Source organism: Apodemus sylvaticus, chromosome 4, assembly GCF_947179515.1.
Source record: "Apodemus sylvaticus chromosome 4, mApoSyl1.1, whole genome shotgun sequence".
In the NCBI taxonomy this organism is placed as follows: Eukaryota; Metazoa; Chordata; class Mammalia; order Rodentia; family Muridae; genus Apodemus; species Apodemus sylvaticus.
This window is the reverse complement of record NC_067475.1, coordinates 115,353,048-115,368,737: the sequence shown is the minus strand read 5'-3', so window position 1 is coordinate 115,368,737 and position 15,690 is coordinate 115,353,048. Positions and strand designations below refer to the sequence as shown.

The window sequence follows — 15,690 nt, the reverse complement described above, 5'->3', positions numbered from 1 at the left end:
TCCTTCAATCCTAATATACCTGCCACTCTTTATGCCCTTTTTAATATTCTGTACACAGCCAAAATTTTTAAAAATTTTAATAATGTAAAGTCAGCAGATTCTATGCCACCAATTTTTAAATTCCTAAACAGTCTAAATAGTAAGAATGAATTCAATAGCTAATATACAAAATTTACCAAAGTTTCCTCAAGATGTCCAGAAGAGCTAATTTCTGAATTACTCACAGCTATAAGGAAAACTCCAACTACGTAAGAGCATTGCTGGATGCTTTTCCTATTCACATTATACCCAACAGAGAGGGAAGCGAGGGAAGTGACAGACAGTGGGAGTGAGGAACAGGGACCTCGCCTGAGGTGTTGAGATCTCTGCAAATACACCGTAGTAGAGGGAGGAAGTGCAGACATCAGGCAGAGCTTTGCTGTGCCGCACAATGTCTTACGTTTGCTTTCTATATTTTAAGACAAACTAGAGCCAACATTTCACTTCCATCACACACTGACACCACTCAGTGCTCAGAGGGAACATGTCTACCAGGCCTGGTGAACACCTACCGGGATTTAACCTGTACAAGAACTCGAAGTCTCACTTAACATTAAGGTCAACCCTCCTGCAGATAAATATAATTTAGGAAAATACAGCATGAGGCAGAAAGAAGCTTCAACCATCTCTAGACACGGAACATCCTTCTCAGAGACAAACAAAAACTAAAAAGGACTTTCTCAATAAAGGCTACAATTTCAAAATGTAGCTTTTATAAGACTGAATATTCAAAATACATAAATATTATAAACTTCTGCCCAAAAAGCAAATCAAGAGACAAGAATGCTGTAGAATCTCCTTGTTGGAATGCAACACAGATTCATAAAACAAAATAAAGCCTCAGTTATGTACAAGCTCCACATCCTGAACAACTTATATGCTCCGGTTTACTAAAGGAGAAAGGGTCAGCAATGTTTTTAAAATGTCCATTTACCCTCAGCTTTAAAGCTGTGTGTGTGTGTGTGTGTGTGTGTGTGTGTGTGTGTGTGTGTGCATAGCTGCTCTGCTTCCATTCTGTTACAGTGATAACCACCCTCCCCACCCACCCCGCCCCACAGCCGCGGGGGAGAAGCTTGACTGTAGCTCACAGCCTATGACTTCTGGGAAGTCAGGGCGGGGCCCTGAAGGAGGTCACAGCCCACCACACCACAGCAGAGCTGGCAGATGTGCCGACTGCTGCCTTAGCCACTGCTCTGGCTCAGCAAGCCTTCTTCCCTCCTTCCCATCACACCCAGTCCATTTGGTGCTGCCACATCCAGGTAGCCTTCCATCTCAATTAATAGTCAGGACAATGCCACCTCACCCTGGTAGACCCATGGCATGACATAGAAAATTCCTCGTTGGGGCTCTCTTTCCAGGTGGCCCCAGGATGTGTTAAGAATGAAAAAGTAGTGATTGGTACAGTGGTTTATTAGTATAGCACATTAGCATACAGTTACAACTACTAAGAAACACAAACTAGGCAACTTTCTCAAGGACTTCAACTAGCATTTTCTTGTGCATGATATTTATTCACTTGAGAGGGCCACAACTGCTTAGATGGAGTTCCTACACTGCCACCTGCTGCAACAGGAAACATCCTACAGCTGAAATGGACAAGCAATGATGACTTAAGAAAAGGTGATTTTCCCTTTCCCAGCACTCCCCGTAGCCTAGTGAATGGTGCCTGAAGCCTGCTTCCCTTCTCAGTCTCCAGACATTCCCCACAGCCTTCCCGGTTCCGTCACTGCCCTGGTGAGAGCTCTGTGCTTCCTTCCTCTTACTCTGCTGTCCTTTCTGGCTCACACACCCCTGCCTGCCTGGGCTGCAGTATCTGCCTGCCTCCGCGCTGGTGAGAAATGTCTGACATTACTTTAGGTACCTGCAGAAATGAGCCCTCCACAGCCTGGGGAAACAGGCACCATTATCATCCTCACTGCAACTAGGGACAAAGGTGCACAGAGGGCTAAGGGCTCCTTCAGGATATCTGACTCAAGAATCCTCCCTTAGAGCTCAGTACCTGGCGCCAGGGGAGATGGCTCATGGAAAGAGGACCTGCCACACAGCCGGGAGGATCTAGGTTCGGTCGCCAGCTCTCACGTAAAAAGCTAGGTATGACAGTTAACACCTTATATCACAGTACTGAGGAAGCAGACACAGAATTCCTGCAGCTCACTGGCCAGCTGGCCTTGCTGAATGTGTGAGCTCTAGATGAAGTGAGGGATCCCGTCTCACAAAAACAACAATTGTAGTAGTAGTAGTAGTGATAATAATAATAGTAATAATAATCATGATCACCATTATCAAAGTTCAGTAGTAAGGCCCCAACACTGACCTAAGACATAGATCAACCTAGGTGCCCACCAACAGAAGAGTACATTAAAATACATTTGGTGCATAAGGAGCACAGAGCATTAATAACCACAAAGAAGATGTCTTTTTAAGAAAAATAAGCCACATAGCCAAGTTTAGCAAACTGTAAAAACAATTCTCCACCTCTAAAAACCCTTCCTCTGAACCAAGGTCTACTAGGAACTGAAGGGGGCCAAAGGAAGTAGGCCATGTGGTGTGCTTGTGTGGAAGTTCGCAGTGAAGGCACTGCAACATTAACCTCTGAACAAGGACAAACCTGCAGCTCGTGCAGCACTTGTTTAAAACCAAGCCCAGGTGTCCAAGCACTGCAAGACTGTGGTAATCACTGCCAGTGCTAGCATCTGGAAGGGAACCACAGAGCTGCTGACCAGCAGGCAGCACCGGCTTGACAGAAGTGCAGCCAGTTCTCACCTTCCCAGCCAGTTCACACCTTCACACCCACAACTCCCTCCAAGTGGAATAGTCTGCTCCCTCCCAGAAAACACCTCTTCAACCCGGGGCTCACTGTGCACTGCTTCCCTTAGGACGTGCACTCTGATGGTCATCCTCCTCGCCTATCACAGGACACGTGGGCCACCCGGAACACGGCATTCTGACTATCAAGGCCTCATCCTATTACAACAGGTTTGTTTATATGATGCTCTGAAGTTGACCTCTTCCCTAGCACTCAGAACAGGGCCCATCCTGTACCATGTTGTTGTAAGCTGCACGATGCTGCTGCTTCACACAGCTGGCCTGGCATGGCATTCATGGTCTGTGACAAGGAAGGGAGCCTCCGAGGGGCTCTGGATGAACCCCTGGCGGTCTCCCAAAGCATCAACACTTGCTGTCCAACACTGCTGGCTTTTAGTCTGCTCCAGCGCTGTAGTGGCTATTCCTGGTTGTCAACTTGACTATATCTGGAATGAACTACAGTCTAGAATTGGAAGGCTCACCTATGATCCTAATTTGGAGGCTCAGAGATATAAGTTTCTGACCTGGATCTTGGTATGGAGATCTTGAAGCATAGTGGCTAAAACAAGGAGATCTCCGAGTTCAAGATCATTTGGGATTAAAGGCATGGATGCACACACCTTTAATCTGGGCCACACCCTCTGTTGGAGACCTACAGCCTTTAATCTGGGCTACACCCTCTGCTGGAGATACATAAGGACATTGAAAGAAGGAAGATTCTCTCTCACTCTTCCTTGCCTGCTTGCCTTGTGGGACTGAGAAACTGCTAGATCCTTGGACTTCCATCCACAGCTGCTGCTGACCATTGTTGGGGAGTTGGACTATAGACTGTAAGTCATTGACAAATTCCTTAAATATATAAGGACTATCCCATACGTTCTGTGACTCTAGAGAACCCAAACTAATACAAGCGCTTTAAAAATGCAGTAACTTTTGTGAGTAAGATACAGAATTTATAAATCAACAAATGAAATGCATACGGTCCCCACCCAAAGCATTATTCTGAAGATCTTAGCTGGCACAGTTGCAAGATCAATGACCTGGACCTTTAAAAAAAAAAAGCCTAACTGTGAATATTCTCTTTTCTTCTCAGAGTAACTATATTATACTATCGCTACACGATAACCTTCTTCCAGGGCTGTAGTGCTGGAGGGACTTTAGTGATGCACTATCCCAAAGAAGTTGATGAGATGGTAAACTGACTAAGTCACCCAGCTGCCACATAACCAAGAGACAATCATACTTCAGGGACACCCTGGTGCGCCGATGGCACACCCTAAGTGACTAGCACTGAGCATCAGTCCAGCACTCGCTTCATAAATCACGGGAGTAACGGAAGGCAAAGCAGCGCGGCTTACTTGTACAAGACAGGCCTGTCCTGCAGGGCTTCCATGGCCTGAGTTAACACCGCAGACACATCACAGGACTCTTGAGTCAGTGCTCTGCATTCGCCTGGAAAAGAATCAGCAGGGTAACTCCAGTCCCAGCAGTCTGCTCATTTTAGTCTCCATGCTCGCGCTTTTCCTCCACAGCAATCATCATTTCACCTTATGCCTCAGTTTTTCCTGTAAAGTGCTTGCAAATCCCTACATTCAAAGAACTGAGGACTTCTGACTGATAATGCGGAGGCAACTACACACGGCTCTGCCATCCCTGGGAGCCAAGGCTGCACAGCCAGCAACACTAGCTTAAAACTTAAGGGAGCACAGAGAGATCCGAGGCAATGCCCCGCCTTTGAGGAAGGATAGTCCAGGCAGGAGGGCGAGACAAACGTGAAAAGTTGTATCACAAAACAGCAGCATGTTGATGCATGCCAGATATCCAGTGGCCGCCTTTCAGTGACAGCTAGTCACTGTGCTACAGTGGGTGTGGACTGCTCCAGGGGCGCCTGGACTCTCTAGCAGTCTTGCAGACTAAGACCTGGATATAGACAGAGAAAGAACAGTCCACACGAGAGCAGACTGTATAGACAGGAAGAGAGGTGGAAAAACAAGGAAACTCGACCAAAGCCCAGGCATGCAGTACATGGCGGCAGCCTGCTAACTGATTAACTCCAGCGCTTGCACCAGTCCGCCGTGCTTCCTACTAACCTACTGCACACTCACACTCCACGCAATGTAACTGTCTCCCCCTATTTAATATGTTACTTTGCAAATATTACTCTATCTGACAGGACCACTAGGACCTGAATCAGCACTGGAGACACCCATGGGACTCTTGGCTCTAGGCAAAATAAGCTCTGAAGATACCCTGACCCAAGTTCCTGGAAAAAGGAACATTGCAGGGGGTCTGAAAGTGAAAGACCTTGCTACTAGAGCATTTTCTCAAACTGCCTAAGTAAGTTCAGGTAATCGCCAGGCCTAAAATAGAAGAGGATGTCATTAACAAGTCTGAACCAGGAAACGGGAAATGAAAACTAGGAGTGACCTGGCCAGCCCCGTGGGCTGGAAGACAGGAAGAAGACAATGATGAAGATGGATCACATGACTAGTGACAGTCAACAAGGAAAATTCAAGACTTCATTCTTGCAAATGCAAGCAGCCAACCATTCCAACACACAGACTAAGGAGGGAGAGAAACTACCAGAGCAGGGCTTTTCCAACACTGTAATGTTAGCACCGAGAGAACCACGCCTGACTTCTGACAGCCTGCCAAGATGACTCACTCATCACTGCATCTCAGGCTGTGGTAGTTTATCACAGTTCCCCATTTCTAACATTACAGCCACATAACTAGTAAGAGCTGCCCAGCCAAATGCTGCCTGCATTTATGTATTCAGGACAGAAGCGTCTTCTTCGCTGCTTTCCTTTAGAGCAGAGACACCGTCTTCATTTATCCCCGCCTAAGCTACGTTCCTGATAGACTCACAAAACGGTATGTGAACATGCAAAGTTTGCTTAGCTTTGTAAAACAGATCAGTCAGAGACTGAGAGACGACACAGCAGCTAAGAGTGTGTTCTGCTACTGCAGAGGACTCGGTTCAGATTCCAGCACCCATGTTAGGAGGCTCCCAACCACCTGTGCTCAAGCTCCTGGGGACCCCCACCCCACTTGTTCTCTGTAGCACACACACTCACATGCATACTCTCCACACACACAAATACTTTGTAAGAAAGCAAATAAAGGCCTCATGAAATTTTAAGAATTCAATACAAATATACGTGAAAAAATTACTTACTTTGAGCCCACCGGTAAAGTCTTTCATAAGCAGTTTCTTGAAGCAAGGCCATCTGTTCCATAATCTCCAGACTTAATGAAAATTAAAACATTATTACAATGCAAACTGTAGTCAACAGTTGTACCTAAGTAGTTATTCAGGTGTAATTGCATAACAATTTGACCCTTATTAACTTTTAATCACTTTATGGAATTATTTCAGTAATTTGTTTACAATTAAATGTCAATTCTTAATTCCGTCAACTAATTCCCAATGTGGTTTTTTTTCAGTCAAACACATGAGGCTGGACGCTTCCCACTTTCCCAAGGACTAATGAGGATCACATTCCCATGTCACAGACTATCGTTTCAGCAGCCGGAGTGACTCTCAAGTTCACGCAGGCAAGCAGCACTGCCCCGGTCACCCGGCAGCTACTCACCCTGCCGTCTGCTGGTTGGTTCGCAGAAGAACCTTGACATCATTATGAATCTGTTTCACTCTTCCCAAGGCCTTGAAAAAGTCCTTTAAAATTAAGTGTCATTTAAAAATGATTAAAAGATCACTACAAAAGTGAAACAAAATTGTTTTCTATTCTATTCTATTCTATTCTAACAAAGTCTTACAGATTTCATCTGCATTTATAGGCATAATAGGTATTTCTTCATATTTTAAGCCTGACATTAATCTAGTGCCCACCATGTAACAAACACTATGCTAGTTGCCAGTAGTAGGGAATGTGTAAAGACTATGTCCCTGCCGTCCTCAGCAAGCACGCAGCCAAGTAAGAGTAGCTGCCTTATGTCTCTGCTACATAGGCATTCCATATGCATTCCATATACATCCCTGCTCCCTCACCAGGAGAAAAGAATAGAAGAAGCTCATCAGACAGACTGGACTCTGATAAGACCAGAGCCTTAGGGGTGAGGAGACAGAAAGAGTCCTTTCTGGACAAATTACTTGACTTTAAGGAAAAAGAAGTAAATGGCATTTGGGAGGCTTTATAGATCTGTCATTCAGTCTGCAAAGTGTGGCAAAGCATAAAAAAGAGAGAAAATCAAGCAAATTCCAACTTAAGCAAGATAGAGTTATGAAGGAAAAAATAAGCAATGTATCATCATTTTATCCTAATGAAAACAGGAATAAGGAAAACATGAATATGTATCATTTATAGTGAAAGGTGATATAACAGCTAAATGCTTGTATTCAGTGTCAGAAATATGCCATGTAGATCAGGCTGGCCTCAAATGCCAGAGATCTGCCTAACTTTGCCTCCTACATGCTGGAATTAATGGCAGGTGTGTGCTACCATACCAGACTGAACAACTTTGAAATAAAACCTTAAATTAATTAAGATACGTGCCTTAACTTCAAATTTAGAAATATTTCCACATTATCATTTCTTAAATGAGAAAATTCAGCTTTCAAAATCACATCTTCCTCAAAGCAGCTGTAATTGCTACACTCTAAGTGACCCCGGCGGACACGAATGTACCTCAGTAACGGGGCCTCCTCTTGTACCTCGGAGGAGACTCATTTCATCAGAAGTCAGCTGGAACTTGGACAAAAAGGCATCTGCAACTTGTGCTCTAATTTCTAGTCTTTGGCTGTAACAGGAAGAAAAATGATGCATATTATGCTTTTATATGACTATAAAGCAAATGCCTCACACAACAAAACTGTGAAAGATTCTCTACAAGAAAGCCTTGTTTCCATCTCAAGGATCAGCAGCAGGCACAGCTCTGCCCTGCAGAACTGCACATAGTAAAAGGTACTGTTCATAAGTAAAGGAAGAAATATGTTCACAAATGGCACTGCACCAATTTATGGCCTTTTACAAAGGCTACTTTCCTAGACAGAAATACACTCTTGATTTCAAGCAATTTCTCTTACTCATTAATATATCCTGACCTCAAAGTTTTCACACAAAACACACAGCAAACAAAAAATTAGTTCTGTTCATTTTTATGTTGCAAAGAGATAATGAATGAGCTTATAAGTCAAAAAGCTATGTTTCTAATTAAAATATGTGCCTTAATGTCAAATTTAGGCAAAGGTAGTCAGATCTCTGGGTTTCTAGGCCAGCCTAAGATACACAGACTATTTCAGATATGGAAGACAAAGATTTACCCTGTAATAGCACCTTTGGCCTTCCCCATTTGTGGTGGCTAATCTTGGCTATAAACTTGCCCACATTTGGAATTAACTAAAACCCAAATGTCTGACTACACCTGTGAGGGATTTTGTTTTTGTTTTTGTTTTTGTTTTTGTTTTTCAAGACAGGGTTTCTCTGTGTAGCCCTGGCTGTCCTGGAACTCACTCAGTAGACCAGGATGGCCTTGAACTCAGAAATCTGCCTGCCTCTGCCTTCCAAGTGCTGGGATTAAAGGTGTGTGTCACCACTGCCCGGCAGGGATTTTTTTTTCTTAATTAAATGATTTGAAATGGGGAGATTCACTTCCAATTCAAATCTTTGGGGTGGGAAGATAGATCCTTAATCCAGATCCTTTAAGGCAGGAAGATCCACCTTTAATCTGGACGCTTTCCGCTGACAGCCTATATAAAGGACATGGTAGAAGGAAGCACTCTCTCTGCCTGATTGCTCCAGCCTTCACTCCCCAGTCCATTCCTTCACTACCATTAGAGCCTACTTCTTCAGGATTCCAGGTATACTGACGACCAGCTGAGACACTCAGCCTTGTGAATGGAACAGCTACTGGATTATTCTTGGACCTTCCATTAACAGACAGCTATTGTTGGATAGCCAGACCCCAGCCTGTAAGGCATTCAAATAAATCTCTTTTACATAGAGACAGAGATTCATTTTATCAATTCTGTTACTCTACAGATCCCTAATATACAACTCTTTCTGCTTGACAATAAAAACAATATTGTATACTATTCAATGTGAATGTAACAGATGGGCTAGCTGGCAATCAGGAAAAGGAACACTGTAGAGTAAAAGGCAGTCTGCAGTGACCAAGGGAACAGTTCCCATCTAAGTGCCAGCACTGCCTGAGCTCCCTATGCAGCAATGCAGCACTCCCAGTGTCTGAACTCTAGGTCCGTATACATAATGGGTATACAGCAGGTCCGTATATATAATGGGTATACAGCAGGTCTGTATATATAATGGGTATACAGCATGGCACAGTGACACACGTCTGTGATGGCACTTGGGAGGCAGGGAAGCAGGAGGACTGCCAATCTGAGGCTGGGATATATCTGTGGCAGAGACTCTACCTAGCACATAGGAGTAACAATATTCTACACTGGAGACATTCTGTTAAGAATTAACAAAGATAAGCATTATAATTATACTCATGGCAAGGTATGTCTGCCTTGTGTTACTTATATTTTTAGGTTGAAAGACTTTAAATTCACCAAGCAAATGTCCCTGTAATGAATAACACAAGATTCTAAAAGGGAAACATAATTCAGGTATTTACTTAAACCAATCATATAATGCTTCCTACACAGAGCTGAAAAGTATATGTCCTACTCTCTGAAAATCATCTAACTGATTTTAATTTTCAGATAAAGGGCCAACCATCCGCACACAGGCTTAAAGTAATTACAAAACTTCATAAAATTCCTTGAATAAAAATTAACCATTTTACTAACAACCTTTTTTGGAGCTGTCTTTAGACTTATCTTGAGAACCAATTACAAGGTACAAAGAACCACTCTCCCTGTGGCTTCATTAATCAAAATGGTGTTCCTGCAGTCTTGATTGATCATACATCCTATCACTACAACTACTTCCAAATACCAGATAATCTCTATTCCAAAACAAAGTAATCTCTTACACCAAGAACCAGGCATAATGTTTCTAACGACAGTTTCCACGCTAAAGTTGCCTATCACCTATTAATAGCTCTGGGGTCTGTGTGCTCCGTGAGCCTTGAGTAGCATTCTACACTATTTCCATTTTGACTTGGTATTATTACAACTTCCCACTAAATCTGCATTCATGAGGAGGTGACTTACTTTTGAAGAAAAACTTACTTCTCAGCTTGAAGCTTGGTGGTCTTTACTATTAAATCTTGAGTCTGCTCTTTTGCTGCCTAAAATTGTAAATACATCAAACATCAGTGTATCCCGACTTCACTATATTTCCATAAGGCTAATATCCCCACTTCCTGGACTTCAGACAAATGGCAAGGAGCTCAAAAAGGCCCAAGTGATGGGCACAGACGCCTCACGGCTCATGAATTACCTTTCTAACGGTGCCCCTCCCCCTCCCGGGTTCCCTCAACACAGGGCGCTGAAACTCGGAGGACAACAGGACCGGATGCTCTGCAGTGAAGCAGCAGCACAGGGAGAGGTGATGGTTCTTGCTGTGCTTTGATGAGCGCAGGTCATGGGAATCAAGTCTCAGAGCCAGAGAACACAGGACCTGAAGGACAGGTGCTGGAGACACACCTGGTTGTTCCTGCCCAAGTGTCATACCAAGAAATGCTCTCCTACCCCCTTTCAAGCCATTACCAAAATAAACAAACAAAAAACCAGAAGTGAAATTTGGTTAACAGCAACCAGTCATCAGAAGATTAGTCAGCCAGCCCTGAGGATCCCAACAAGGCACAAGTGGCCCAACAACAACTTAAAAACCCCAAACTACAGAATACAACAAAACAAGGCCCCAGCTGGTGAAACAGCCCAGTGGAGGAAGGCCCAACCCGGCAGTGAAACACAAGAGCATTCAGGGCTTGCGCTCTTCTAAAAACCAGAACCTTTGTAATACGCACTTCCTACGCACCATTACATGTCAGATGCTCACACATTTTTGAAACCTCACTTGTACCTAAAAGTCCAGCCACTGTGAGGTACCTGCAAGCGACTCGTCATGTCCTGACAACAGCTGCTCATCGCTTGTACATCTTCATTGATGCTTTCAAGTTCCTAACAGGGGAAAAATAACACCAACTACTGTAGAGAGCATAAAGAAAAATTTCATTTTTAGGCCAAAGGCCACAAGCTGTTTGTTGCATTAAGATACTGGCCCATTTATTTTAGAGGGTGTATAAAAACAAAACAATAAACTTAAACAGATGAATATCTGCATATCTTAAGAACTTAAGAATAACTATATAGTTAGTAAGTATATTAGTAGCTAGATCTAACTATTCCAAATTTATATGCACTTCATATTTATATTTATATGCAAAATTGTATATGTGTGTATGTGTTCTGTTAATTTCTAAAAAAGAAAAGATGAGAGAACTAAACCGTAAATGTGCCACAATGTATGCAGCACACGGAAACAGTTTAGCTAACCATGGGAAAGGGGTTAGGTTAGCAACTGAGATGAGCTGGTGATTTTCAAAGATATAAAGTTAAAAGTCAGTGCCTCATCATTTATTTTAAAAATTACTTCTATTTTCAAAATATAGGAAAGCAATTCTATACACCATGATGATGTTACTTTTGAGGGACGCTAGGCAGGTGGTTTACCGACTGGGTTACAAGCCTGGATTAAGAATGTTTGCATCTTAACTTGTACTGAGTTGCCTAACTGTACTCACTGAACAAAAGCACTGGCTACAGATCACCACAGGCAACTGTAGGCAACTATTTATCACAGACTTTGATACTGTGAATCCTTATGTACTTACTCCGCCCAACCTCAGCAAGCACCAGCTCCGGCCATTCTTGCTGCTTCCACCTGCCCACTTCCCTATTTGTGTCTCCTCTCTCCTTAGAAACTGAACTGTTCTCAGGCAACCCCAAATGTATCCATGTACTCATCCTACGTCACTCAGAAACCAAGCCTTCCTCTTCACCTCTGAGATGAGCAGCCTTCAGTCAACACCTGAGAACTGTTTTACCAAGTCCTTGCTAAAACCATGTTTATCACTTCCACCTGATTTCTACATTAATATGTCAGTATATAGCAATACTAGCAATGTAGTATCAATAGTCATGAAATATTACACAATAAAGAAATCACAATTAATAAATAGTATTTAAAACCATTGAGAAAGTGGTTTTTATTAAGAAATTACAATTCTTAAGATAATTTCTCAAAATAAACATTATAAGTTTTTAATAGAGGCAAAGAACTTAGAAATTACAATAATTCAAATAAAAAGTTAAGGTGGTTTCTAGTTGACAATTGTACATTATCACATAATACTGCAATTTAATTAAAAACGTATCAAAACACCAAACATATAGCTCTCCATAAACACTAAAAGAAGTTACATACCTCCTTCACGTCTTTGAAAATGCTTACAAATTCCTCGTTGATGGCTAAGCTTCTACGTTCAATATCACCCCGTAAATTTCTTCGAGTCCGCAAACTATTTTCAACAAAAAAGGCTGAAAGGGCCTTGAGAGCTTCCAACATCTCCTATCCAAGTGACAACAGAAGGACATCATTTGGACTGACTTTTCAGTGGTTTCCTGATATCTAGCCAAAACTCAATGGAATTATTTTCAATTGACTTATTTCCATTAAATAACACAAAAAGTAGTATCTGAATTAATAAGCAGTAAACTTACTTTGGGACACAGTTAACAGTATACTTACATATAATTATATATGTAAAGGTAATACACAGCAGAAGTGCTTTGAATTTTAATATTATTTATTAATTTTTAGAAGGTAACTCCTTTTTAAAATTAACTTTATTTTATATCCTGGCCAGTTTCCCCTACCCCTACTGTCCTCCCAGGCCCTCTCCTCCCTTTATTCCTCCTCCATTTCTAAAAAGGCAAGTCTTTGCATAGTATATGTTCTGAGAGACTGTGAACTGACAAAGTATAGAAAGTTATAGCACCAATTGTCATGAGATAAAAAAATGTACATTTATATTAGGTTGGTGCAAAAGAAACTGATTTTAGGATGTCAATTTTAAATCATCAGCTCAAACACCTTTATTAATTAAAACTGAAACCATTACAATTGACACATTTTTGCTGATGAGTTCTGGATTCTGTGAACTCTTAGAGGGCATCCCGTTCTTGGCACAAAGTTATTAAGATGCTTGAAGAAGTGAAAGCCAACTGACAAGAAGTCAGATAAATATCGTGGGTGAGGCAAAACTTTATAGCTCAGTTCACTCAAATTGTGAAGAGCGGCTTGTGTGCCTGGCAGTTGGGAGTTCTGGAGAAATGGGTCTATCATGTTGACCAATCCTTGCAACAGGGTTTGCAGCACGCTTCTCATTGTGGTTTCCTGGGATTCAGAGAGTTTTATTTATCAGAGCCGCAGCAAACTTCTCAAATCACCAACCATGATGTTTTTTGTTTTGTTTCTTTTCGCTGTTTTGTGGATCAAAGGTGGGCTTTGGGAAGTGCTTTATAGTGTCTTCTTGATGCTAACACCTAGCTTGTCGTCCCAAGCTGTCCAATGTCATAACCCTATCTAGTGCAGGGCTTTATTTACAACTCAACACGTCAATGTTCTGTTTTTGACACACAGGAGTCAAATTCTTGCTGACAGCTTATTTTCACTTACCTGTATCTTTACCTATGTCTTTACCGCTCCCACTTTACTGTATTCTTTTGTGCCACGTTGGCACAGTCGTATACCTGGCTGCTCAAAGCTGCAGGGGAGACAGCCAGCTCTGATATGAGCTGCGAAGTACTGCTCTAGACGGCGGAGGGGAGGGCGTGCGGGAAGGTGCTCAAGTAAAGGACACAGCAAGGTCAGGGCACAGCTAGCACCTAACCCAACTAAGAGCTTCCTGCGCCTAGGACAGCAGCTCCTGCCCTGGCCAGGCTCCCGCCCGAGACCTGGGGCCCGCCCCCTCCGGTTACCTTGTCATTTTCTAGTCGCGTCTCCAGGATCTTGTGCAGTTTACGCGACAGCGGATTGTTGGGCTGCGCGGTGGTCGCGCCTGCCCCATTGCTGAGGCCATTGGCGGCCCCGGAGGCGGGGACCGCAGCTACTTCCCCGCTGGCGTCAGCCATCGCTGACTGAGCCCGCGTAACGGAAGCACTGCGCTTGTGCACTCGCTCGCGCATGCGCACACCTGGCCGCGCATGCGCACCGCGACCCGATACACTCACTGTGGATTTACTTTAAAATCTGGGGAGGTCAGTGGTGGCGCCCGCCTGTAATCCCAACACTTGGGAGGCAGAAGCAAGCGGATTTCTGAGTTTGAGGTCAGCCTGGTCTACAGAGTGAATTCCGGGTCAGTGAGTTCCAGGTCAGCCAGGGCTACACAGAGAAACCCTGTCTCGGAAAAACAAACAAACAAACAAACAAACAAACCAACCAAACAAACAAACAAAAAATCCTGGGATGTGAGAGGCGAAGCTCAGAAGAGAAGGTAATAAAGAGACTTAAGTTTGAATCTTTAAAAAAAAAAAAAAAGCAGAAGTAATAATGTAGTATATGATACGCCGAAACAGTAATTAAATTTTCTTTATCTGAATTCATCTTTCTGAAAAGCACCTATCGAAGATATAGTATTTGCCAGGGCGACTGGTGTGCACTAGAAAATCTCGTTTAATAAACGTTGTTGGGCCAAGTCATTAAACAGAAGACAATGAAAGAGAGAGGAAGAAATGCAGGTCAAAGTGATTACTCAAGAAGGCTCGGAAGGACCTGGCCTTTAATCTGAGATTTAAAAGAGATTCAGAACTGTGAGAAATGTACAAATAGGAGAAAGCCTACATTTAAGGCTTTGTGTTCTCACAAACTGACCAAAACCAGTGTAGCTGGAAAGCAGTGGGCGAGAAAGTGTTTCTCCTGTATGCATATATGTGTATATGCATGCATGTATGCATGCATGTATGTAATGTATGTATATATGTGTGTATGTAATGTATATATGCATGTATGCATATATATGTATGTATGTATGCATGCATGCATGCATGTGCACTGTATATATGCAGTATCAGTGGAAACCAGAAAAGGGGTCCTGTCCCCCTGGAGTTATGATGGTTCCAAGATACCTCATGGGTCCTAAGAACTGAACCCAGGTCTATGCAAGAACAGCTGTGCTCTTAACCACAGAGCCATCTCTCCAGTTTCCACTCTCACTTTTTGATTTACAAAACATGGTGGCAATTATCAATAACGACCATATTGTGATAGTGTTAATGGATCGTCTCAATTAGACCTGCAAGTACAGATTCACATTTTCGAGCTTATTTATTGGCAGTTGCCCCATGGTAGCAATACTCACGCCATAACATGTTACGGGGCACAGGCATCCCAAATGTCAAATCTTAATATACTAATTCCTACAACCTACTCTAATATTTTTCGGTTACTATAGTAAAATACCATATACATGGTAGCTTATAAACAGTAGAAATTTAAGTCTCATAGTTCTGGAGATGAGAGGTCGAGGATTAAGGCACCAACAGCCCTGGGTTCTGTTGGGGTTCCTTTCTGTGTCCATGGATGGACATGTTTGTGCTGCTAACCTCATGTGATAGAAAGGAGGGATGAGCTGGCTCTCTGAGAGCTGTCTTACAAGATCACAAATAACTTACCCTCTAGATCTAGTCATAGCTCAAGGTTCAGCCTCCATACAGCAGAGACCAGAGACTCAGTGTCTGAATTTTAGGGAAACACATGCATTCAGACCACTCTTCCCAGGATGTCAGACCTTGTAACCCTTATCAAATTCTATATGTCTTTTATATTCTCTTCAAATAACAACTCTCTTCCCACCACTTATTTAAAATAATTGATTGATTCCCCATGCAAAGTTTATAGCAATAAAAAT

General features: G+C 42.8%; 1 protein-coding gene across 1 annotated transcript in view; it reads right to left on the bottom strand.

Annotated features, from left to right (window-relative positions):
• The window catches only part of Cog6 (component of oligomeric golgi complex 6), a 35,480-nt gene extending 21,530 nt beyond the window's left edge, over positions 1-13,950 (bottom strand). The window contains exons 1-8 of the mRNA XM_052180533.1: positions 13,763-13,950; positions 12,207-12,350; positions 10,829-10,900; positions 10,007-10,065; positions 7,494-7,605; positions 6,441-6,523; positions 6,023-6,093; positions 4,203-4,296 (exon numbers count right to left, since the gene is read on the bottom strand). Of these exons, the coding sequence (XP_052036493.1) occupies positions 4,203-4,296; positions 6,023-6,093; positions 6,441-6,523; positions 7,494-7,605; positions 10,007-10,065; positions 10,829-10,900; positions 12,207-12,350; positions 13,763-13,915 (788 nt within the window). The 5' untranslated portion in view covers positions 13,916-13,950. The remainder of the gene's footprint in view (positions 1-4,202; positions 4,297-6,022; positions 6,094-6,440; positions 6,524-7,493; positions 7,606-10,006; positions 10,066-10,828; positions 10,901-12,206; positions 12,351-13,762) is intronic.
• Positions 13,951-15,690: the final 1,740 nt, after the last annotated feature.